Source organism: Australozyma saopauloensis, chromosome 3 (genome assembly GCF_035610405.1).
Source record: "Australozyma saopauloensis chromosome 3, complete sequence".
Lineage (NCBI taxonomy): Eukaryota > Fungi > Ascomycota > Pichiomycetes > Serinales > Metschnikowiaceae > Australozyma > Australozyma saopauloensis.
In genome coordinates this window covers 271,189-292,958 of record NC_086133.1, presented here as the reverse complement: position 1 = coordinate 292,958, position 21,770 = coordinate 271,189, and the positions used below count along the sequence as shown (strand labels likewise).

Genomic DNA, 21,770 nt, shown 5'->3' with positions numbered 1-21,770 from the left:
AACCCTCAGATGCCCGGCGATACCACTCTTCGCCCATACTACAACCATGACACATTCAATGCCGGATACCTGGTGATCTATAAACCCGGCGTGGGCCTAATTGACACTGCCACAAATAAGGAAATCGTCTCTACGTTCGGCGGCTCGTTTGCACAGCATGCCGGTGAAGGCTCTGGGTCGAGTTTCGGCCAGGTTGGACTCATGAACCAGTCCAGAGCGGAACACTACTTAGCAGCCGATAAGAACTATGCGTACGATTTGGAGTTTCTGGAGTACTTAGATTTCGGGAATTTGCAGGAGACATTCAAGGACTTGGTCTGGAACTTCGTCAAGAATTACTGCAAGGCTGTGTTCTCTCAACCGTTAGATATCGTCCGGCTCATACTTCAGGTGGGGTACTTTGATTTCAGTGACAATTCAGCTTCGACCCAGCTGAAAGGCACGAAACATTCACTGCAGACCACTGTGTCCGAGGAAGAAATCTCCGACGACGACGAGATCGATTTTTTCCAGTCAAACACCGTCTCAGAGACAACAGTAAGTGAACACAAAGCACCACCCTCACCAAGAAACTCTATATTACGCGAAAAGCCAAGCTACAAAGTGCAGCCCATCTCTCAGCATACTCTTGACGTAATCAATGCTGTTTGCGCCAACGACTGCGCCTTGGCGATGCTCAGAGGAATCAATGCTTCGTTCATTTACTCGACATTGTCTCATACAATAAAGGCATGGATCACCGGATTTGCGTCTCCATTTCTCAATATCCCAGACCCATTTTTCCTAGATTTGACTCACTCAACTGAACCCGCAAAGTCGTTGTGGCTATCTGTAATCGCCTGTGTATTGACCGGCATCATATTAATGCCATTGGACCTCATCAAAGTGCGTTTAATGCTTACTCCAATCCGCAAAAGACCTTCACTCGATGACGATGCGAACTCTGCCTCTGCCGAAAGCTCACATCCCTCCATCAATTTGAGATCCATCAGAGAGTCGTTGAGACACTTCCCAACGTCGTTCTTCGTGAACCCGCCCGTAGGAATTACATTATTGACGGTCTTGCATCAGTTCTCTACGACTGTATTCCGGATGTCAGCACCATATTTGTTATTTGTTCGCTACAATATCGACTCATACCTGTCGCCCTCGCTCTTCACCATTGCCAACCTATTGCTCTCTATTTCCGAACTTTTCATTAAGCTTCCTGTGGAGAACTTGCTTCGGAAAGAGCAAGTGCGTTATTTGCTCAAGCCAAAATCTAGAGAGGAGGACGAGTATAGGGTCGTCACAATTGACAAACCCGAGGAGAACCTAGTGGTGGAATATAATGGATGGGGAAAATTCTCTCATGTGGCACAAGACGCAAGTTTGTGGTCTAAAGTCGTTTCGCTCAGGCTTTTCAGCGGATGGCGTGTGGGTGTTTTGAACGTGATTGGATACTGGGGCTATAATATCTTCAAAAGTCTGCCTTCCATGACCGAAGAACGTCTTTAGTCTGTCTGTATCAGACAATTCTTGTATTTATGCACGATTGCGAATGTCCCAGCGGCCAGATGCCACTTTTCTGGTTAATTAAATAATGAACATAGTTAAGATCATACCAAGCAGTCGACTATAGGAGCAGAAATGCAACTCGATAGTCAATTGAATTTTTCTTCACATATTTGTCAAATCTCCAAATTTATTTCTTATGGCCGTATGATATTATCTCCTCCACCTACACATTTATTCTCGCCCTCCACTATCTATGCGTATCTCCACCCAACTGCTCAGCAGGACTGACTAATTACCCACACAATGGCGTCAGCAATTCCTTACGACCCTGACGATTTCGAGAACAACAATCCTTTCGCGGAGCCCGAGGACAATGCACCTTCACCCAATCCTCCCCTTCAATATCTGACACCTCATCAACACCCCCAGTACCACCAACAATACCAACAAACCCAAACCCAAACCCAGTACGACCAATCACAAGCACATTTCCAAGCACAGGGAACCAATGGTGCCAACGATGGCACAGGTAATGTAGCTGAGAGCCATGTAGACCCTGAACAGCTCACGGATCTGCTTACCAAGAAGGAGTTATTGAAGCTATTGCCCGAGCGATTCCAGAAAAAGTACCTGTTAAAGATCACGCTTGAATCAATTGAAAAAAATAGACCCACAAACCCGATCATTAGGTTTAGCGCAGAGGTACAGGGCCTCCCCAGGTACCGCCAGAGCACATACAAAGATATCCGTAGAACATACAGCGAAGTGGTGAAATTCAACCAGTACTTGACAATTTCAAATCTTGAGGTGTTCGTGCCCGTGATCCCGCTGCCACAAACGTCCTATCCCACTGGTGGGGAGGATGAAACGAAGCATTTACTCTATTTGTGGCAGGAGTGGTTCGACCGCATCGCTCGAAACCCAATATTGATCACCGACGAGGAGCTAGTGTATTTCATCGAGAGTGACTTTGGCTACTCGGTGATCAACTCTAAGCGCCGATCGGCAGTTGCCAGTGGATTTATGCGGAAGACACTCAAACAGCTTTCCGTTCCTTATGACCCCTTCCTTGACTTGGCAGAGTTCCGTCCGATGGTCAAATCATCATACTTGCTCTGTCAAAAGATACACAAAATCATGGAGCAAAGTCAAAAGTGCGACCGGCTGCTTTCAGCGCTCGTCTCCGAGCTCAGTACTAAGCTTCGCGGCTTGGCTCAGTTTGAGCAAGTACATCCTGGAATGAAGAACATGTGGGAGAAATTCTCAAAGGTTGCCCAGACACAAGCCGAGCTCACTCTTGTTCAACTGGTAACCGATATGGTCTCCATCGGAGACGGAGTGGAAGCATTGGCAAATGACTTGTTCGAAGTGAAAGAAGCGTTGACAAATAGGCATCTCATTATGAGAGAGTATCTCCAGGCGCAGGCACAAACAAAGGCGAAACAGATCCACGCTGCAAAGCTCAAAAGCAGGTCCTCCCTTGATCCCATCAAAGTTGACGAGGCTATCAATTCTTTGGAAATGTCTACCATGGCTGAGGAAAACCTACTAAGACAGGTCAAGCGTATTTCTGGAGAGATGAGATTTGAGAGAAAGGAGGAAATCAATTTTATCGAAAAGAAGTTCCATCATTTGCTAAAATCCTTTACGCTAAATCGCGTGGATCACCATCGAAAACTTCTTAAACATTTAGAGAGCATTCGTCTCGATGTTCGTATTATTGACGCAAAAGGAGGTTTATCTCGGTTGAATCGTGACAACCTCACACAAATGAAGCACAACTTGAGCCAATCCCAGGCAGAAGGAGGTGATTCATGGTCGTCACGAACATTCCGCAGCTTGGCTGTTGAGGAGGCTGAGAAGGAAGACCGCATCAAGAAGCGCGATGAGTCGATTCCAATCAAGGTCGATGCTGAACAGGCAGCATCACTTTTAGGCGTGGCAACGTTCTAAGCTAAGTGTATAGCCAGGCTTGCTTCAGAGTTAATTTTTATCAGGAGAACGGCGCTTGAAATACAATCTTGAATCTCGCACTTGGAGGCTTTCAAATTTGTTTTGTTTGGTCTACGCTATACAGTCATTTATGTTGTTCAACATGCTGTGCAAGATTCTCCACCTCAACAGAATGATGGATCCACCTCCGAAGGTCGAATTTTTAATCTTCCTTTATATGTTTTCATTCTGACATTTCTCACGAATCCCGATAGATCTTCTGAGGCTACGCCTTGCTTCTCACAATGTTAATAATGCGATTCATTCCCTTGACTTTGCCCACGATCCCACATTATTATTCTATCCCCTACATCGTTTATTGGGTCACTTCGTTTAAGAGATAAAACACCCTAAAGTTAACGAAAAGCTCAATAGTTTCATTTTTTACTACATTACACATCAAACTTCCTGAAAACATACATTGTAGCGTATAAAGTTCATACAACGCTTAAGCATTGAATCTCTTCTCAGCCTCCTTCCAGCTAATCACATTCCAGATAGCCTTGAAGTAGTCAGCCTTGACATTTTGGTATTGCAAGTAGTAAGCGTGCTCCCAAGCATCAATGGCAACCAATGGGACCAATGGGCCACCAACGGTGTCCTGGTTGGCAGTAGTGACAACGTCCAACTTGCCGCCGTTCTCGTTGTTCTTGACAATGAAGGCCCAACCGGAACCCTGAATACCGGCAAGCTTAGCGTTAGTGATGGACTTCAAGTTGTCGAGAGAACCATACTGCTCAGCAATCTGCTTACCAAAGTCGGAGCTGGCAGATGGAGCCTCACCACCGCCCTGTTTCTCAGGAGCCAAGTTCTTCCAGAACAAGCAATGGTTGTAGTATCCACCACCGTGGAAGTTGATCAACTTCTGCAATTCAATGGTCTTCTTAACCTCACCTTGAGCGGCAGCCTCGGCATGTTGCTCAATGGCCTGGTTGTAACCATTGACATAGGTCTGGTGATGCTTAAGGTAGTGGAGCTCATTGATCTTAGAAGAGATGGAGGGCTCAAGATCGCCAAAGTCCCAGTCCAAGTCGGGCAAGGAAACCTTGGTTCTGAGGGCACCGATTGGAGCGAAAGCGGTTCTGGCGGAGCGCACAGAAGTGGTTCTCAAAGCAGAAAGCATTGGTAGATTTGGTACTGTTAACAAGGGAAGTGCGCTACGAATATAACACAATCAGATGCGACAATTGCAGTATTTATAGCCTAAGAATGACGATCGGAGGACGTTGGTCGGAGAAAATACTAGAGTTTCTTCAATTGGGTCCGGCGGTGGTTATTGGAATAGGAACAGCAAGTGCGGAGCCGGGGAATATTTCTACTTATTAATGTGTATGAGTTCCTACATGAAGTTGAGTAATGGTAGGATACTATTGGATGAGAAAATAAGATCCGGGGAAAATCACGTCGTGGAAACTTGGCAGAGACGGTGTTTTTGAAGACTTCTCCGATTTTAATTTGGATTTAAGAATTTTTTGTTTTGCGCTTCTGGGTCTCGAAGATGGAAGCCTTGGCACAGAGAGACAGGGATAGAGATGCATAGAGAGCAGTATATTTGAAAAAAGCGGGTGAAAAAAGAGTATTTTTTTCTTAAAACAAGTGGGTTGATTTGATCACTATTATGTACAATGGGTTGAATCAACGCTATATTTGTAGTGTGTTCTAGATAGTAAATCTACAGAGATATAGTGCTAAATGAGCGTATTGTATTCACTGCATGGGAAAGACACAGACCAAGACAGTGCAATGGCTCCATAGGATGCTCTTCCTGATTCTACATAGGCCAATGGGTCTCGTCTAATGTGTATCCCATTAAGAATTTTAGTGAAACTAAGCTCAGTGTCCGTTAATGGCCACCAGTGACCAATTAAAACACGAAGAGCCTCAAGCATTCAACTGCATATCAGTCAATACCACAACTACTTTGATTATCGGGGCAAAACTCTCCTCAGTTTTAGTTTCTCAACGCACGCAAACGTTCAGCAAGACGATCCTCCTTTTCTTCGGATATCGGCTGCGGAGGAGTCACAATGTCCACCTTGGTTTCATTCAAACCTTGCTTCATCTCAATGCCAGCCTCATCCGCAATCTGCGACATCAACTCGTCCACCTCTTCTTGCGGTGTGGTCAAAGCATTGACATTGTTGGTGGCAGATTCGTAGAAGTTGGTCAGCGCATCCAAGTCTTCGAATTGGGTCTCGAACTTGTCCATCACAAGCGAGATTCTCTCCAAGTTCATAGTCTGTAGAGCCTTGTCCATTCCCTTAATAACTGTAGCCATGTTGCCAGTGACAGAACGCATCGTCACAGCTGTCTGTACACGAGAAGCCACAGCGTCTATTCTAGAGGCCAATCTTAGAAGATTGACTCTTTCATTGGCCTTGCGGATTGCATTCTGGGCGTAGAGCAGGGCGATATCGTTGTTGCCTTGCATCATCGCCTTTTTCGTCTTTGTTTTCTCCTGGAGCTCTTCCTTAGCAGCTTTGGCGGCCTGTCTGTTCAACAGCTTGGCTGTGAACTTGAGCTGGAAAAGCGATTGTTCCAATCCGGCCATTTTGTGGAAGTAGTTGGGAGGACAGTAGGTGTTGATATGGGAGAACATGAAGAGGGGTTAGTGATAAGACAATGGGAGAAATAAAACCTGTCGATAAAAGTAATTCTTAAGGATCTGAAAAAGATACAGAACATATACTAAATTCTCAGATTTGTCTCGAAATTATTATCACGCGGGCTCCTCTGTATTTGGCCTACTGATAGACTGCTCTTGAATTTGCAGCCAGAACAATTATTAGGGGTGGAATTTTGTAGAGATGAGAATGTGTAGAATTCTCAGCTAAATTCAATAGCGTAGCTAATACACCTCATATTTATTAAGTTATGCTCCACCTAAGAGAATTTATTCGCCTCTTTAAGTTGTGTGTGTTTAGAGTTAATGTTGTGTAGATGCGTGCCGCAATTGAGAGATAGAATGCAGTCGTTCCATATTGATTTAGTATTTCTGTTATCTAATTCCAGCTAAGTTCGATTACTATTTATTGTTCCCAATATTAACTTAATCACTTGAGATCTCATTCCATATCTCTGGGGGTACAATGAAACACAACAAACCATTAATTATATGAAACCCTAGAGATTTTGAAGGATGTAAGAAATGTATTCCTATGAACAAATCGGCAATATGTTCTCTGTTTTGTTCCGATCGGCTTTGGTGTTCGGTCGAGCCGTTAAGAAGTAGACTGGGGACTCGAAGCAGAAGCAACGTCACAACGATAATGACAGACGAAAGTGACAAAGTGATTCGTGTAATTCTTTTCTTTTTACCGCGGAACTGCCCAATAGGTCTTAGTGACCCGTAGTATCATGATACTTGTCTAATATGACTCAAGCTTTATATCCGGTTTCGTTGAAAGCAAAAACGAAAGCGAATTGCAGAGTTGCAAAACTCTTATTGGAATCATATCAAAACAAATCACAATTTAGTCGTTTTAAAGCTCCAAAAAACCCTATTTTCGTAAGTCAAGCCTCTTAGAGCCACACTGAGTAATGCAGTGGGAGACCATGTGTGAAATTGTGGTGCTGCAATCTTTTTTTAATATTCTTGCTGTAAATGTTACCAAATACTTCACGTTACACTCATTTGTGATCGAATGAATCTGCAAGATGAATTGTGCTTCTTCTTAGAGTTGCTTCAAATCCCGTTCCCTAGAGAAGTCTTTAAGGAATGTACTTATTCGAGACACTCTCATTCCTCACCATATCCAAAAAATGTTGTGTCTTGTGGAAATTTCTGCGGTAATTGATTTGTGAATGAATTTAGCTCAAAGAAGTTCTAAAAACGTTCATTGCTCCACTTTTACAGTTCGCCAAACTCAACCAGCTCAAAACCACACTAGATAAGATATTTTATAAATCCAAAATAATCAAATAATACTTCGAAAGTTCAACCACTATTTAAATATGATTCACTCATACATCCCTAAAACATTTCTTGTCCACACCTACTTTCACGCTCTATCTAGTCTCACGAGTACTTCTCTTATCTCACTACACATCTGTATTGATCCACTACACCAATATATTCTTTGTACAATGCTATATAGAAATCTAGAGGGAAACAACGAAATTCCAGATCCCAGCACTTCGACCAAATTATTGCACGATGCTGCGGAACTTTACTCGCCAGAGTTTTGCCACTCAAACTCCAGAATCAGAGCGTTTCTCTACGTATCGAGATTGGCCTCTGACGACTCACTCAGGGTGCACTTGAACGAAACAGACGCCAAGCATTGTGCACTGTACTTTGAGAGTAATGTGCTTCCCCACTGGAAAGCAAGGGCGCAATTGTTGGATTTCTGCTTTGGAGAGGCCGCCAAACTCCGCAAAAGCGTTAAAGTGGAGGAGGCTGCCACTGCTAAAGTTGATTTGAGAATCGATCCGTACGCGGTCCAGGATGCTACCGAGAGAACACTGAACCGATTTGCTCAATGTGCTGCAATTGAGAATTGGGTGGCTAACGAACGAGAAGTCGAATCGATCGTGCTCAAACACTCCCTGGATGTGCTCAACCAAAAATGCTACTTCCATGATTGGCTTCGGGATTTCCGTGAGGCCTATACAAAAATGTAAACTTTATCTGCATTTGCTTCATTCATGAATGTTCTGAGGAGACCTCGTCACCGAAGACTCCCTCTTGTATATATTTCGATAGGATCTATCTATGAGCAGCTGCAGCCGCTGCTAATGCAAAATTGTTGAGCGCCTTCTTTTCGGTCGGGCTCTTTTTCTTGTTTAATTGTGGACTGCTCCCCAACTTTGGAGTGACAGGCGCCCCATTAGCTTTTTTCGTTGTTGAGGATCCGGCTGATCCTTTATTCTGTGCTGATGGTGCTAATGGTGCCGTCCTTTGCTGCAATTTTTCGTCGTCCATAATCTTTTTGGTTCTAATGAGACAATCGATCCATCCGAGATCGCTACCGATTCTTATTGTATCACCATTGGCTCCCACCACCCGAACAGAATTGCGAAGTTCAGGAGGACTGTCTTCGCTAAACCGTTTCAAGAAGACAAGATCGCCATTCTCCTGGATCATTTCAATAATTAAGTACCCAAAAACATCTTCTCCTTGCTCGCCATCGCTATCATCGCTGTCAACAAAAACACTTTCAAACTCGTAGTCGTACATCAGATAATCATGACCCTTATTGGCTGCCAAATCAATCATCAAGACATTAAGATCACCATCAATCAAGAAGAGGCGAGCCTTGTTGGACACACATGCTACGACTGGTTTCATGTCTGAGTCAAGAGTGATTTGGTTCTGTTCAATTATTTTCTCTGTACTTTCATTATCGAGATTACCAGACTTTTTCCGGATAAAACTGTTTTTCAATCGAAGCTTGAGGATTGAGTCTAATTTGACAATCTTTTCGTCTGGCTCAAGAAATGAGGTAATTTCCTTGATGGTAATCATTGTTTGTGGAATTTCTCTTCGAGGCTTGACAAGGCGTCTGGGTTGTACCTCTGAATTTGTAGGATGGAAATCTGGGCTCACTTTAGCTGCTGGTGGTTTCTTGGAATCCGGAATAGCTTCTGCGGTCGGGCTTTGGCGACTGAGGGTTGCAAAAGCAGTATTCTGTCTCAAATCTTTTCTTTCCGGCGATTGGGGAGGACCAAGAGTGGCCTCTGACATTTGTTTTTCCAATGGAGGCATGACAGCTTGCGAAGCAACTTTTGCTATTTGAAAAGCGGTGTCTTGTCTTCCCAGGTGCTGAGCCTGCAAATGTGAGTTCGAGACTCCGACGAGTCCATTTGGCCCTGGAATTTGTCGTTCAGGTTGGGCTACGTAATTGTTACCATTGTATGGACTTGGTGGCGCCGCGCTCTTAAAATTTCTACTAGGAGATGCAAGCAATTGTGGCCCATTCATGTTCTGTGGCTTGCCGTATTGATCCGACTGATATCCTTGAGAGTGGTACGAATATTCTTGGCGGCTGGGAGATTGTGCTTGATTGTGGGCTCCTTGGAATTTCGGAGTTGATGGTGATGCTGGAACTTGGTTAACGCGCGTGGCTGGTTGATAAGTTTTTTTGGCCCCGATGGATGGGAACAAGTTGTCCGATTTTTGTAATTGAGATTGAAGCATGAAGTTAGAGTTCGATTTGTGAGCATGGCGGTTTGAGCCATTTTTAAGCTGTGGAGGTGGGAGGGAGTATTGCTGAGTGCTAGAACTTTGATTTGGTGAAACATATGGTTCAAACCGTGGAGCTGCACGGTTCCACAAATATTCTCTGTTGTTCCATGGTACTCCAGCGAACCATGGCATAGCCTGAATTTCGGAGATGCTGGGGCGGTCTTGTGGAGAGAAAACCAATGTTCTGTCAATAATCTCCTTTACCATTGGAGGCAATTGTCTGTGGTACACATAGTCTATATGGATGATTTTCTCGAATGTCAAGTACTCGGAACCTCCCTTGAATGGAGGCAGTCCGTGAAAGAACTGATATAAAATGCACGCAATGGCCCATATATCTGTCTCAAATCCGCAAGCATTGTACTTGAGGAGTTCAGGTGGCACGTACTCGGCCGTGCCCACAAAGGATGTCTTTCTGTCCTTCAGAGGCTGGGAAACTCCGCCTGGCACAGCGTCATAGTCGATCCGTTCTTGTGCATCGTCTTCATCTGAGCCAAGCAACTTTGCGGTTCCGAAGTCTGTGATTTTTAAATTGAAGTCATAGCCCACCAAAATGTTCTCGGGCTTCAAGTCTCGGTGAATCATGCCCTTCAGGTGTATGAACTTGACAGCGTCTAGGATCTGAAGCATGTAGAACTTCAGCACCGCTTCCAGTAGCGATCCGAATTTGGAGAGAATGGAAAGAAGCTCGCCGTATTCGGCAAAGTCCAACACAAAGTATAGTTTCTGTTCATCTTGGAATGTGTAATATAGCTGTACTATACCGGGGTGTTGCTGGCCCAACCGATGCAACGCAGTCTTCTCTATGTTGACATACTTGATTTTGTTCTCGCGAACAATGTGTTTCTTCGAAAGAACCTTGATTGCGTATGTCTTCTTGTTATGTAAGTCTACAGCCAGATATACTGTGGAGTATGAACCTTCACCGATGCGTGTGCCGAACTGATAGTCCCGCACATTTCTACGATATGCTGTCGCTCCAGACGACTGGACGGGGCGCTGTGACGGCGAGTCTGTCATGGTGGTGTGGGGGTTGCTTTAAGGTAAGCAAATCAGTATTAGCACTCTACTGACGCTAGTGGAATGTGAGGTAAAAGATGGGGAATTGGGGCCACTTATATAGACTTGAGGGATTTTTGCAGGGCGTGGACGGTCCAATTGTATCCAAACAAATGGATTCTCGGTCTTTGAGGTTTCGCAGTCGTTGTTGCAGCGAGAAGGTGTTGCGATAGGGAACCTTTTTTCGGCACTAAGTGTTCTTGAGGGGTGCATATGGAGCGCGATACAGATATGACAGGTGTGCCTTCAAGGAGAGGAAGCAGGGAGATGGTTATCTTTAAAATTTTTCAGATATAGATCTTTTTCATTATGTTTCTATTTATTGGAAGACATAGACCAATTAACATTTTGAGTTTCGTTTAGATGTGATGCTCTGCGAGTTGATTGCTGGGTGAGCGGCTCTATGAACGAAGGAGCTTCAGAAGTTTAGGCTGGGAGAAAATAACAGGAAACAAATTTTCAATTTTCGTCATATAATTCGTATTGGCAAGTTGAAATGGCTGCATTATGCTCTATAATCTGACTCTTACAATAAAGAGAATTCCTTGTTCATTCCAAAAGATCATGTGCGTCTCAATTTGCAGCCAAGCGATACAAATCGATTACGGAGAAACACATCCAAAATCAATTTTCCAATAATCTAACGGTCAACGATTTCGATTGTCACAGAAATCTCCTGATTTCCTAAATATTATCTCAAACTTTTTCCTTTTTTTCTTTTTCCTCTTTGGGCCGATCATCGAACAGTAGCTCATATAGTCGTGCGATGTGACTCTCAATCATCCTAGATCTCACCTCCACACATCCACGATTGATGAACATAAACTGCCATAAATATCTTCTCTAACACCCTCGTTTCTCCATTTCTCAAATCTCAATACATCACTCATTTCTCTCAAACATGCTTCTAAAACAGCACACTCTCCTACGCAGACATGCTGCTCTACAGATCGGCCGCCAATTCCATAAAACGACGGGCTCGGATCGTATTCTCAAATTGTTCGATAGCCCCAAATACTTCGCCAACTTCAACCAATCAGATCGACTGGTCTTTTCGCTGCCCAACGTTGGGCTCTTCCGAAATGAGAAGCTCACGTCTCCAGATGGACTCATATCGTTCTCCAAAGGATCGCTCAAGAAGGCCAAGGAATTGGTGCGTACCATGCTCCTTGAAGCCAAAAACACCGATGTGGGAAAACTCAGCTACATCCGTAAGTTGGACCAGCTCAGTGATACCCTATGTAGAGTGATAGACGTAGCCGAGTTTATCCGGGTCGCCCATCCAAGCCAGAAATGGGTGGAGGCTGCTCAGCAGACCCACGAGATTATGTTTGAGTACATGAACCAACTCAACACCAACGTAGAGCTCTATGAGACCCTTGTGCTGGTTTTAGATCTGCATTTGCGTGGCCGCCTCTCGGACGAGGAAATCGAGGTGGGAAATTACTTGCGTCAAGATTTCGAACGTTCCGGCATTGCAATGGATCCAACAACTCGTGAAAGTTTCGTTGCTATCACTCAAGAGATCTCCCTTTTGGGGTCTCTGTTCAACAACGAGATACACAATTTACCCTCTTTCTGGGTCAATGTCGATAAGGCCACATTCGAGAGCTCTTGCTCAGCAGCATTGAAGCGAGACATTCTTGATTTGCAAATGAAGGCGCCACTGGCTTCGCTGACAGAAGTCAGTATCCCGCTAGCAGGACACTACCCGTTCTCGGTTTTGTCGACCTGCTCAAGTGAAGACATCCGGAAGCAGGTGTGGATCGCTCTTCACGACTCTTCAAAAGATCAAATTGCCACTCTCAATGGGTTCTTGAAATATAGGGCCTTCTTGGCCAAGATGTTGGGTTACAAGTCCTTCGCTGACTATCAGTTAGAACATAAAATGGCAAAGACCCCTGAGAATGTTGTCACTTTCTTGCGAAATGTGCAAAAGCATCAACTTTCAGAGAAATCCGATGTCATCAAAGAACTCAGGAGTCTCTACAAGTTCAAAGACGAGTCTCACTTTTGCTCTTCGGACGAGACTATCTTGAACAATTTGAAGCCTTGGGATCGAGACTATTTGCTTGAAAAACAGTCGCAGGCAAATGAACAAGATCAAGCTCAGCTTGAAGACATTTCTCCTTACCTCTCCATCGGCACTGTGATGAGTGGTTTGGACAAAATATTCAAAAGCATTTACAACGTCTCCCTTGTACCCGAGCAGACACATAAGGGTGAAACTTGGGATCAGACACATGTTAGGAAACTCAGCTACAAGGATCTAGAGACTAATGAAACTTTGGGCTACTTATACGTGGATTTTTGGTCAGACAAGGTCCTTCCCTCTCATTTCACGATCGCATGTTCGCGTGAACTCAATCTTGATTTGAGCACAGAGTCGTCCTCCGAAATACAGCGGGAGGTTCATCTTAGCAACGACGGTACTTATCAGTTGCCAGTTATTTCATTGGTATGCAACTTTTCAAAAACACCCGCAGTTGGTTCGAAGAGTCAGGTAGGTGCCCAAATGAGACGCTTGGCTGGTTTAGAAGGTGATTACGGCGCTACATTGTTATCATTAGAACAAGTGAGTACCATTTTTCATGAGATGGGCCATGCTACTCACTCCATGTTGGCTCGTACAAAGCTTCACAATCTTTCAGGAACCCGCTGTCTGACTGATTTCGTAGAACTCCCATCAGTTTTAATGGAACTGTTCAGTGTGGACCCTCGTGTCTTGTGTCGTATCGCTAAGCATTACCAGACTGGCGAGCATCTCCCTGAAGATTTGCTCAAGGCTCACAGAGAGAAGCTGAATGCCTTGCAGCACACAGAAACATATATGCAATCCAAAATGGCTCTCCTTGACCAAGTTTTGCATGGTGATATTGTCCCAGATTTCTCAGACAACGAGGCACTTGAAAGATTCGACTCTACCTTAATATACCACAATCTCGAGAAGGATCTCAAGGTCTTTGCCGATAAATGGTCGACCTGGCATGGAAAGTTTCCACACCTCTTTTCGTATGGAGCTGTTTATTACTCGTACTTGTTCGATAGAGCTATTGCAGACAGGCTCTGGAATGGACTCTTCAAAAAAGACCCTTGGAGCAGAGCTGCCGGTGAGAAGTACAAACAAAGCATCTTGAAATGGGGAGGCACCAGAGACCCCTGGTTGTGTTTGGCAGACGCATTAGATGAAGAGCAATTGGCAAAAGGAGATGCCAACGCGATGGCCATAATTGGGGGCTCTAAAGACTAGGCTTGTAAATAGAAATCGTCTCATTATGTCATCATTCATATCGGGGACAATTGTTAGTCATTCAATACACATGAACATTGAAGCAAGTTCATTTGGATAAAGTTTTAATATTCCTAAATCAATTGAATTTCATCCTTTCTTTTTTTTATTTGGTCACAAGGTCATTGTAAATCGGATGTGCATCTCGTTTCTTAAGACATGAGTCTGGGGTAAACCACAATTACCTGCTATAACAATGCTACGAACGTTTGCGCGCTACAACTCTTTTAAAAGTACGGCGACACTCAAAAAGCCAGTTTTTGATATCAAAAGCATCCTCGGAAGAGAAGATGAGATGAGATCATCGATCCGTCGGAGACAAACAGACAACATGGCCGACTTGGATCTCCTTATCGAGAACAGACCAGTTGAGATATCGCTACAGAATGAGAGAAACAATCTTGTGCATGAAAGAAAAACGCTCAGTGCTAATTCGTTGAATATACTCAAGGCTAAGGCCTCAGCTGAAAAGGATGCTTTACTCAAAAAACTTCAGGTCCTCAAGGAAGCTATAGCCGAGACCGAAGTCAAATTATCCGACTTGGCTGCTAAAAACCATCGTGCAGCAGAGTCTCTACCCAACTGGATTGACCCTAGTGCTCCAAAGGACCCTGCAATTGCAGAAGTGCATCTGTTCATCAATGGTGTAGATCAAGAAGAGATAGAGGCTCTGCTTCCGGTCAACGACTTTGATCACAAAACGGTAGGCGAGCGCTTTAAATTGGTCGAGCTTGCTAAAGCAGCAAAAATCTCAGGTATGTCCTGGTATTACCTTATCAATGATGGAGCTCTTTTGGAGCAAGCTCTTGTTCAGTATGCTTTGGCCAGAGCCAGGAAGGCTGGATATAAAATGGTTATCCCCCCTTCTATTGTGAGGACAGAAATTGCCAATGCTTGTGGGTTTAAACCCAGAGACCAAAATGGTGAAAAGCAAGTTTATCGTATTGAGGGCGAGCCTTTATCTCTTACCGGCACTGCTGAGATACCTTTGGGTGCCTTACACAGTCTGGAAATAATGAAGGGGCCAGCTAAGTATGTTGGGGTTTCCCGATCCTATCGAGCTGAGGCAGGAGCGAGAGGCAAGGACACTGCTGGCTTGTACCGAGTTCATGAATTCACGAAGGTGGAGTTGTTTCATTTTGCAAATCCTGAGTCGTCGACAAAAGAACTCGAAGACCTCCGTGAACTTCAAACTTCCATTATCACGGATCTTGGTATAAAGGCTAAGATGCTAAATATGCCTACCACAGACCTAGGTGCGCCTGCCATGAAGAAGTACGATTGTGAGGCCTGGATGCCCGGTCGTGGGTCTTGGGGTGAATTGACCAGCTGCTCGAATTGTGGTGAGTATCAGTCACGTAGACTTGGAATCAGGCACTACAACTCACAAGGTGAACTTGAGTATGTCCACACACTCAATGGCACGGCAATGGCTGTTCCTAGGGTTATCGTTGCAATTATTGAACAGTTCTATAATCCCGCCAGCGATTCCATTGCTATTCCAACGGTTCTACAACCATACATGGATGGTAAAGAATTCATTACAGTCACTAGTAACTAGAAAGATGTACATAGATAATAATACTCATGAATCATAATTCATTCACTAAAAACCAAATTTACTTTTAACTGCCAGGCTGTACATCGATCTTTTCTGTGATTCAACGGTGTCATTCATCGTCTCTGAGAATCCACTTGCGTAGTTGTTGACTGTCTCCTCTACTGAATCCATTCCGTCGCGTATACTCTTCATGAATCCCTGTGTGCCAAAGTTGTATGGATTGGTTTGAGTACTTCTTCTCACAGGTTCTGCGTAAGGGGACTCACTTTGGGCTTTTTTGTTGCTACTTCCACCGTACGCTCCATACGCTTGGTTAGGGTTTGCCTCAGGGCTTATGTTATAGGCAAGTTCGCTTTCCGTGTGTTTTGGTGCTTTTCTATTTGGACCTGCAATCAACAAAGCTAGATCCTTTGGTGTGATGAATGTGGTTTGACCCTTGGCCCACAGTAAAGCGCTTGAAGTGGGCCTTGGTGGAATAATCGCATTTTCATTGAAGAGCATGTCTGTAGGCTTATCCTTGAAAGACTTGTTTTTCGACTCGTCATATAAAATCAAATTCATACATTCAGTAGCACTGAGCCAGGAGAAAATGTTTCCAGAGCTTGAAATGCAAGATTTGTAACCAGCCTCAGTGCTCAATCCAGATTGAAGCTTGGGGAGAATCAGAGAAGAGATCTTGATGTCACCAACATCACTGAGAGAAGGAAGGCTGAAAAGCTTAATGAAGCCGGATTGGGTTATTGTTGCAAGAACAGCTCCCTTCTCCCTGAGTTGGATGACGCCACTACAGAAACATGATTCATCCACGACTTTATGAGCTAGTTTCTGTTTAGGCAATTTCAACGTACGGAGATCTCTCTTTGAGACGCACAATATAAGACCTGGAACGAGGATGTTTTGGGCAAGTCTTTGAAAATTCTCCATGGTTGCAACTGCGGATTCACCTGTGGCCGAATTGATTGGAATAATCAGATCTATACCAGTTTCTCCCAGGCCATCTGCGGGTTTATAGTTGAGACCAAGGGTCTTATCGGCAAAGACTGCTGCAAAGGCACCGTTTCTTTGTGGAACGAGTTTGAAAACAAGAAAGTTGCCTCCTGCGCTAGTTCCAACAAGCATTAAAAGAGACGAGAACCCTTCTTGACCGTATTCCATGATTGTAAACTCTATGCTGGTGACGTAACACTCTCCGGATACTGAGGGCAAATGTTGTGTGATTGAATCAAGGTTCAACATGATTCCAGGCCCACGCACAATGTCGCACACAATAAGTCTTCCAGACTTGTACCCAACAGCTATGAAACCAGCATGACAGATTTGAAGGCAAGTGATTACGTCTTTATTGTCGAGTTTCAACAAGTAGGCCGGGATGAATGTTGGTTGTTGAAAATGGCCACCAACTTTTTGCGACATATCAACAATTGCAGCAGAGCCATCATCATGTAAAACAGGACAGTCCAGGTAGTCGGCCTTTGGTGGAGTTGGTGACAAGGTGCCAGTTGATTTTGCGAATTTACATATAGCCACATTGCCATTTGCCAAACCCACAGCGACCTGCTTGCATTCAAAACTAGGCGAAACGGCCCTCACTCTAAAAGAAGAAGATTCCATTCCATTGAAAAGCGTAGATTTTAAGTTGATTTCCATCTCTTGGGTCTGTCCTTGATGGTCACCATCAGTCACATCAACAAATCTGATAGAACCGTCTTCATGACCACTGACAAGAACATCCACGAAGTTCTCCATTGTTCCTAGCCTTCTCGGGTAGTGACGATTTACTGGAGCTCCTCCACTCACCACATGTGTGTTTGACACTGACTGCGATTTGCTGGCTGGAATGACTCCAAACCATTCGATTCTCTTTACTGAAATGACGGTGCTGTAAGTAGAGGGCGGTGCGACCAACAGCAATGAAGGAGGTAAGAGAGGTTTTGAGTCTTGTTTCTGATATGATACATAGTAGAGAGCCCCAAAATTCGACAAGAGGATGAGTGCGTCTGGATTGTGGCCACCAGAAAAGTAAGGTTGAGAATCAGCTGAGACAGGTAAGATCAGCCGGATGAATTCAAGATCACCCTTTTCTTGCGATCTTCTGTTGAAACGAATGGAGATCCGTCTTTCACCCTCTACTGGCTTGGCATAAAAGTCACCTTGTTTTTCGTGCGATGTGAGAGTATACTTTAAAGTGTAGCCAAACTCGAGGACATTTGCGACATCAGGACTTGAGGACAACGCGCCACAAACAATAAGTTGAGTTAGCTCTGGGTCTTGACCTGTGACCCATTTAGCTGTGATGTTCGCTGGTTCTTCCCAAGAGACAGAGTCACCCTTCTTATGAAGATTACGTTGTTGGATGGATCTAGCCTCCAACAATGTGCCATCGTTACAGTCCCAGAACACTAGAGTTCCATCGGTGTGGACAGTGACTATGTGGAGACCGTTAGGATGATACAATGCCTCAGTCATACGGGGGGTTACCTCTTTGGCTGATCCAAAAAGTTTCTTTTTCCCGCCTGTTTCAAAATTGTTGGAGGTAGCGAAACCTCGGCAATCTGGAGTCAAAGAGTAAACGAACGTGTTTTTGATGCCGCCCAGAGCAATCAGGTACTGAATGGCACAATGAGAGTATGTCACAAGGATGGTTCCAATATCTCTTGGATGCCATTGAATGGCAAGAACAGGCGACATTTTCTGTTTTGGCATAACAACCTTCTGAAGATTATCTGTTCTCATGGGCGTCAAGTGAAGTCTATCGATGTCGTAGTACACCAAGGAGCCATTGGCCAATCCTAGCACCAACCAGTCGAGTGAAGGATCTGTCTCAACAGAAGTAACTGCATTGGGTGCCAGATAGGTTCCCAATATTTTTTTCGAATGGAGCGAAAGGATGGTGATGTTGCCTTTCGTCTCAACGCACACCAAATAGACACCTTTGACAAAGCGTAGGAACTGGATTTCGCCCGAGGTTTTAAGTTCAAACACAACCTCTACACTATTTTGGCCATAGACATGGACCGAATTTCTAGTTGTTGACACCACCAAGAGCGATTGCACCGGATCGTATGCTGCTGCAACTATGCTATCAATAGGTAAGCCGAACTGGTCTCCTATAGCCAACTTCAAGCTCTTTTTCGGGATCTCAGGGGTTAAAGTGGCCAGGCCCGACGACTTGAGAGCATTGCTGACGGAACTCAACGAGAGCGGTGCCTTTCTCAGCTTGAATTTGTCGAACATCGTATTGTGGAGAGAAGTATAAGGTTAGTATACGATAAGGCGCAGTGACAACGGTTAAACGGTTGGGAAATTGGGATTTGAGAACATGTGACATAAATTTTTGTTTTCTCGAAGGGTTGATTTGGATAAACTGAGATTTTGGTTCTTATGCGATCTCTTCTCATTTAGGTTGGTTGATACATTTGATTTCTATTTCTTAAGGCATAAATATTAGCATTGGGGTGGTTGATTAGAGGGACCACAAAAGAATGACTCAAATAACCATTTCATTTACTATAATTCTATTTTGACCTTTCAGTCTTTGTAATTTTGCTCCCAAGCTTGAATTGGTCGTTTGGTCTCGAAATGTGTGAATTTCCATGAAACCAGAAATCTAGCCAAGGTCACAGGCTTTCAGATTCAATTCGTCGCCAAATTGACCCAGAGTCAAACGAAAATCTAATCAAAATCAAACCGAAACGAAAAATTTTTATAATTCAATATTGAACTACCGCCAAATTCACGATTTCGTCATTCTTCAGATTCCTCCATCACCACCCAAGCATCTACCCAGGATTCAGCCAGGAACGAAATGACACTCTCTATTGCAAATTGTATGGAAAAAAAATATTCAAAAAAGGAATTATAGCCACAAACGAAAAATTTCTGTTCAAAAATTGTCCGTGACGCGTTTACCTCCACCGACATTTTTGCTATCCTCACCCCAGACCTACCTACGTGTATTACGCACACGTTAGCACGAACTACCTCCTCTAAACCTTCAATGGTAAGTCACATCAAAGACTGGGACGGCAGCCGAATTAATATCGACAATGCTCAAAACCCACATCTCTACTGCAATTTTACTAACGTCTAGTCCGCAGACAAGTTGATTGGCCTAGGTATGCTTGCCGTGGCTACCGCTGTATTCTCATACTATTCCGCTTGGGTGTTCTTGCTTCCATTCTTGGACGATGACAACGTGCTCCAGGGCTTCTTTTTGCCCCGCGAGTATGCTATCAAGTTGCCTTTGCTCTTGCTCTTGCTTGGGTTCTTGGCCGTCGGTTCATTCATTGGAAAGGTCATGGTAAACAATGCCCAGAAGGAGAAGTTGAAGAAAAGTAAGAAAACTGACTGAGTAGCCTACGATTTGCATTACTAACGTGTAGGAAGATCTAGCGGCTCGCAAGAAGAGATGAGCCGGATGCTACAATGATACTTCAGTTTGCGAGATATTCTCATTTTTGACGCCTTATAAATATACGATCCCATCGATTTTTCCACTGAATGTGTTTAGAATGTAGTTTATCGAGTTCTGATGGTGAAATCATCTGTCTTGGTGATGTACTTGACACCTTTATAAGGCTTCACACCATCGCCTAGACCCTTGACAGATATCATTTTGAGGCTGTCCACTTTGAGTCCACTAGGGACCAGACCCTTGTAGAGATAGGTGACTTGGAAGTGTGTCGGGATGATGGGCGCCCGATTTGGCTTGACGGCACTTTGCACTTCAAGCAAGTCGTCGTTAGAATTGACAAGAGAGACATCACTGAGCAGGTCGCTGGCAGTCCGAATGCTTGCACGTAGAGTAGAGTGAGCACCAGATTGGAGGTTTTTTATTGTCCACTCTCCTTTCCCGTTGCCTTTATACGTGAAGTCACCATCTGTGACTCGTGAAACTTTAATGTCTGTGATGGCATTTGCCTGGCTATCGAAACTTTCATTCACAGAATGATCGTCACCCTGATCTTCATCTAAGAAGGGCTGAAACGAGAAGACCTCCACTTTTACGGAGTCGATTTTAGAGACCGCCTGGTCCTTCAGCGTGAACAAGCGGAATTCGAATTCATTCTGAGACGCACCGAGACCTGTTTCGCAGTCGAACTCAAGAAGACCCGGCGTACTGTTTTGCAGTGATCCTTGTGACTTATCTAGATCGATTGTGTAACTTAGGAGTGTCGACAGCTTGTCTGGTGGAATGAAAGAAAGAGCACGCGACGTCTTCCAAATGCCCGCATTCACACATTCGTGCAACAGAATTGCCTCCATGTTCAGCGCTGCCGAGTTGAAAAGAATCTGGAGCTGCGGTACACCTGTGATATGTGATAAGAAATTAATGTTTCCGGTGATGGTGCTCGTGATCGGCGTGAGCTTTGTGGAAGCCGGCAAGGAGGACGAAGAATAGAATGCAGAATCGAAATTAGAGCTTGATAAGAGCTTGAGCTTATTCTTGCGACGCGTTGGGCGCAAGACCGCATGCACCGTCTCCTCGACATCGACAAACATCTCGTTCACGGCATACTTGACATTAGATCTTCTCCAGGGGACAGTATCCTTTTCCGATACAAAAGAGCCGCCCTGTACTGTGGAAAGAGACGAGAGAGAATTATTGGCAGCGGCGGTCGCCAACTTATTACCTGTTCTGATGATAGTGTTCAACAAGCTCTTCAGCAGCACAATATCCTTCAAGTTATTTACTTCGGTGACATTTGGAACACCATTGACGATCATTTCATTGATGAGTAGCGTAAACGTATCGCTGTTGGCCGAAAGCTTGGTGGGCGCAAGAGGAACGCCAAAGTACTCTTGAGCAGCTAGCACTAGCTTCTGAAGAAACACCCCGGGATAAAGGGGGTTGCCCGGTTTCTCCTTATCCTCAATCAGACACAACATGCACAAGGCAATGCTCGTGGTGGTGTAAGCACACAAGTAATATTCCAGGTTGAGCGGGATATGTTGGATCTGCTTGTTTGCAGCAGCAGAGAGAGTGCCAATTTTGGTAGCAATGGTTGCGCCTACATCAGCAAATGCTGGAGAATGGGGAAAGACCAAGTACTCGTACGTTAGCGCATGGCTGGCGTCGGTAACGTAGATGGCCTGGAACATATACTGTGATCAATGGAGGGTAGTAGTGTATGTGTGTAGAGATAGATATGGATGCGAAATTTGGGGGCTTGGAGAACTTCGAG

At 44.5% G+C, this 21,770-nt stretch overlaps 10 protein-coding genes across 10 annotated transcripts; 5 read left to right on the top strand and 5 right to left on the bottom strand.

Annotated features, from left to right (window-relative positions):
• Positions 1–9: 9 nt before the first annotated feature.
• Positions 10–1,497, top strand: PUMCH_002305 (uncharacterized protein; the record flags this gene model as incomplete). Its single annotated transcript, XM_063021319.1, has 1 exon — positions 10–1,497. The coding sequence occupies one exon, from the start codon at positions 10–12 to the stop codon at positions 1,495–1,497; it is 1,488 nt and encodes a 495-aa protein (XP_062877389.1).
• Positions 1,498–1,800: 303 nt separating this feature from the next.
• Positions 1,801–3,450, top strand: PUMCH_002304 (uncharacterized protein; the record flags this gene model as incomplete). The annotated part of the gene is made up of 1 exon (XM_063021318.1): positions 1,801–3,450. One exon carries the CDS (start codon positions 1,801–1,803, stop codon positions 3,448–3,450), a length of 1,650 nt encoding a protein of 549 aa, XP_062877388.1.
• A 487-nt stretch (positions 3,451–3,937) lies between these two features.
• Positions 3,938–4,612, bottom strand: PUMCH_002303 (uncharacterized protein; the record flags this gene model as incomplete). Its single annotated transcript, XM_063021317.1, has 1 exon — positions 3,938–4,612. The coding sequence occupies one exon, from the start codon at positions 4,610–4,612 to the stop codon at positions 3,938–3,940; it is 675 nt and encodes a 224-aa protein (XP_062877387.1).
• Positions 4,613–5,440: 828 nt separating this feature from the next.
• On the bottom strand, positions 5,441–6,088 carry PUMCH_002302 (uncharacterized protein; the record flags this gene model as incomplete). Its single annotated transcript, XM_063021316.1, has 1 exon — positions 5,441–6,088. One exon carries the CDS (start codon positions 6,086–6,088, stop codon positions 5,441–5,443), a length of 648 nt encoding a protein of 215 aa, XP_062877386.1.
• Positions 6,089–7,443: 1,355 nt separating this feature from the next.
• PUMCH_002301 (uncharacterized protein) lies at positions 7,444–8,112 on the top strand (the record flags this gene model as incomplete). The annotated part of the gene is made up of 1 exon (XM_063021315.1): positions 7,444–8,112. The coding sequence occupies one exon, from the start codon at positions 7,444–7,446 to the stop codon at positions 8,110–8,112; it is 669 nt and encodes a 222-aa protein (XP_062877385.1).
• An 85-nt stretch (positions 8,113–8,197) lies between these two features.
• PUMCH_002300 (uncharacterized protein) lies at positions 8,198–10,696 on the bottom strand (the record flags this gene model as incomplete). Its single annotated transcript, XM_063021314.1, has 1 exon — positions 8,198–10,696. One exon carries the CDS (start codon positions 10,694–10,696, stop codon positions 8,198–8,200), a length of 2,499 nt encoding a protein of 832 aa, XP_062877384.1.
• A 940-nt stretch (positions 10,697–11,636) lies between these two features.
• Positions 11,637–13,985, top strand: PUMCH_002299 (uncharacterized protein; the record flags this gene model as incomplete). Its single annotated transcript, XM_063021313.1, has 1 exon — positions 11,637–13,985. The coding sequence occupies one exon, from the start codon at positions 11,637–11,639 to the stop codon at positions 13,983–13,985; it is 2,349 nt and encodes a 782-aa protein (XP_062877383.1).
• Positions 13,986–14,220: 235 nt separating this feature from the next.
• On the top strand, positions 14,221–15,585 carry PUMCH_002298 (uncharacterized protein; the record flags this gene model as incomplete). Its single annotated transcript, XM_063021312.1, has 1 exon — positions 14,221–15,585. One exon carries the CDS (start codon positions 14,221–14,223, stop codon positions 15,583–15,585), a length of 1,365 nt encoding a protein of 454 aa, XP_062877382.1.
• Positions 15,586–15,630: 45 nt separating this feature from the next.
• On the bottom strand, positions 15,631–18,819 carry PUMCH_002297 (uncharacterized protein; the record flags this gene model as incomplete). Its single annotated transcript, XM_063021311.1, has 1 exon — positions 15,631–18,819. The coding sequence occupies one exon, from the start codon at positions 18,817–18,819 to the stop codon at positions 15,631–15,633; it is 3,189 nt and encodes a 1,062-aa protein (XP_062877381.1).
• A 1,284-nt stretch (positions 18,820–20,103) lies between these two features.
• On the bottom strand, positions 20,104–21,687 carry PUMCH_002296 (uncharacterized protein; the record flags this gene model as incomplete). Its single annotated transcript, XM_063021310.1, has 1 exon — positions 20,104–21,687. One exon carries the CDS (start codon positions 21,685–21,687, stop codon positions 20,104–20,106), a length of 1,584 nt encoding a protein of 527 aa, XP_062877380.1.
• Between the last annotated feature and the right edge of the window lie 83 nt (positions 21,688–21,770).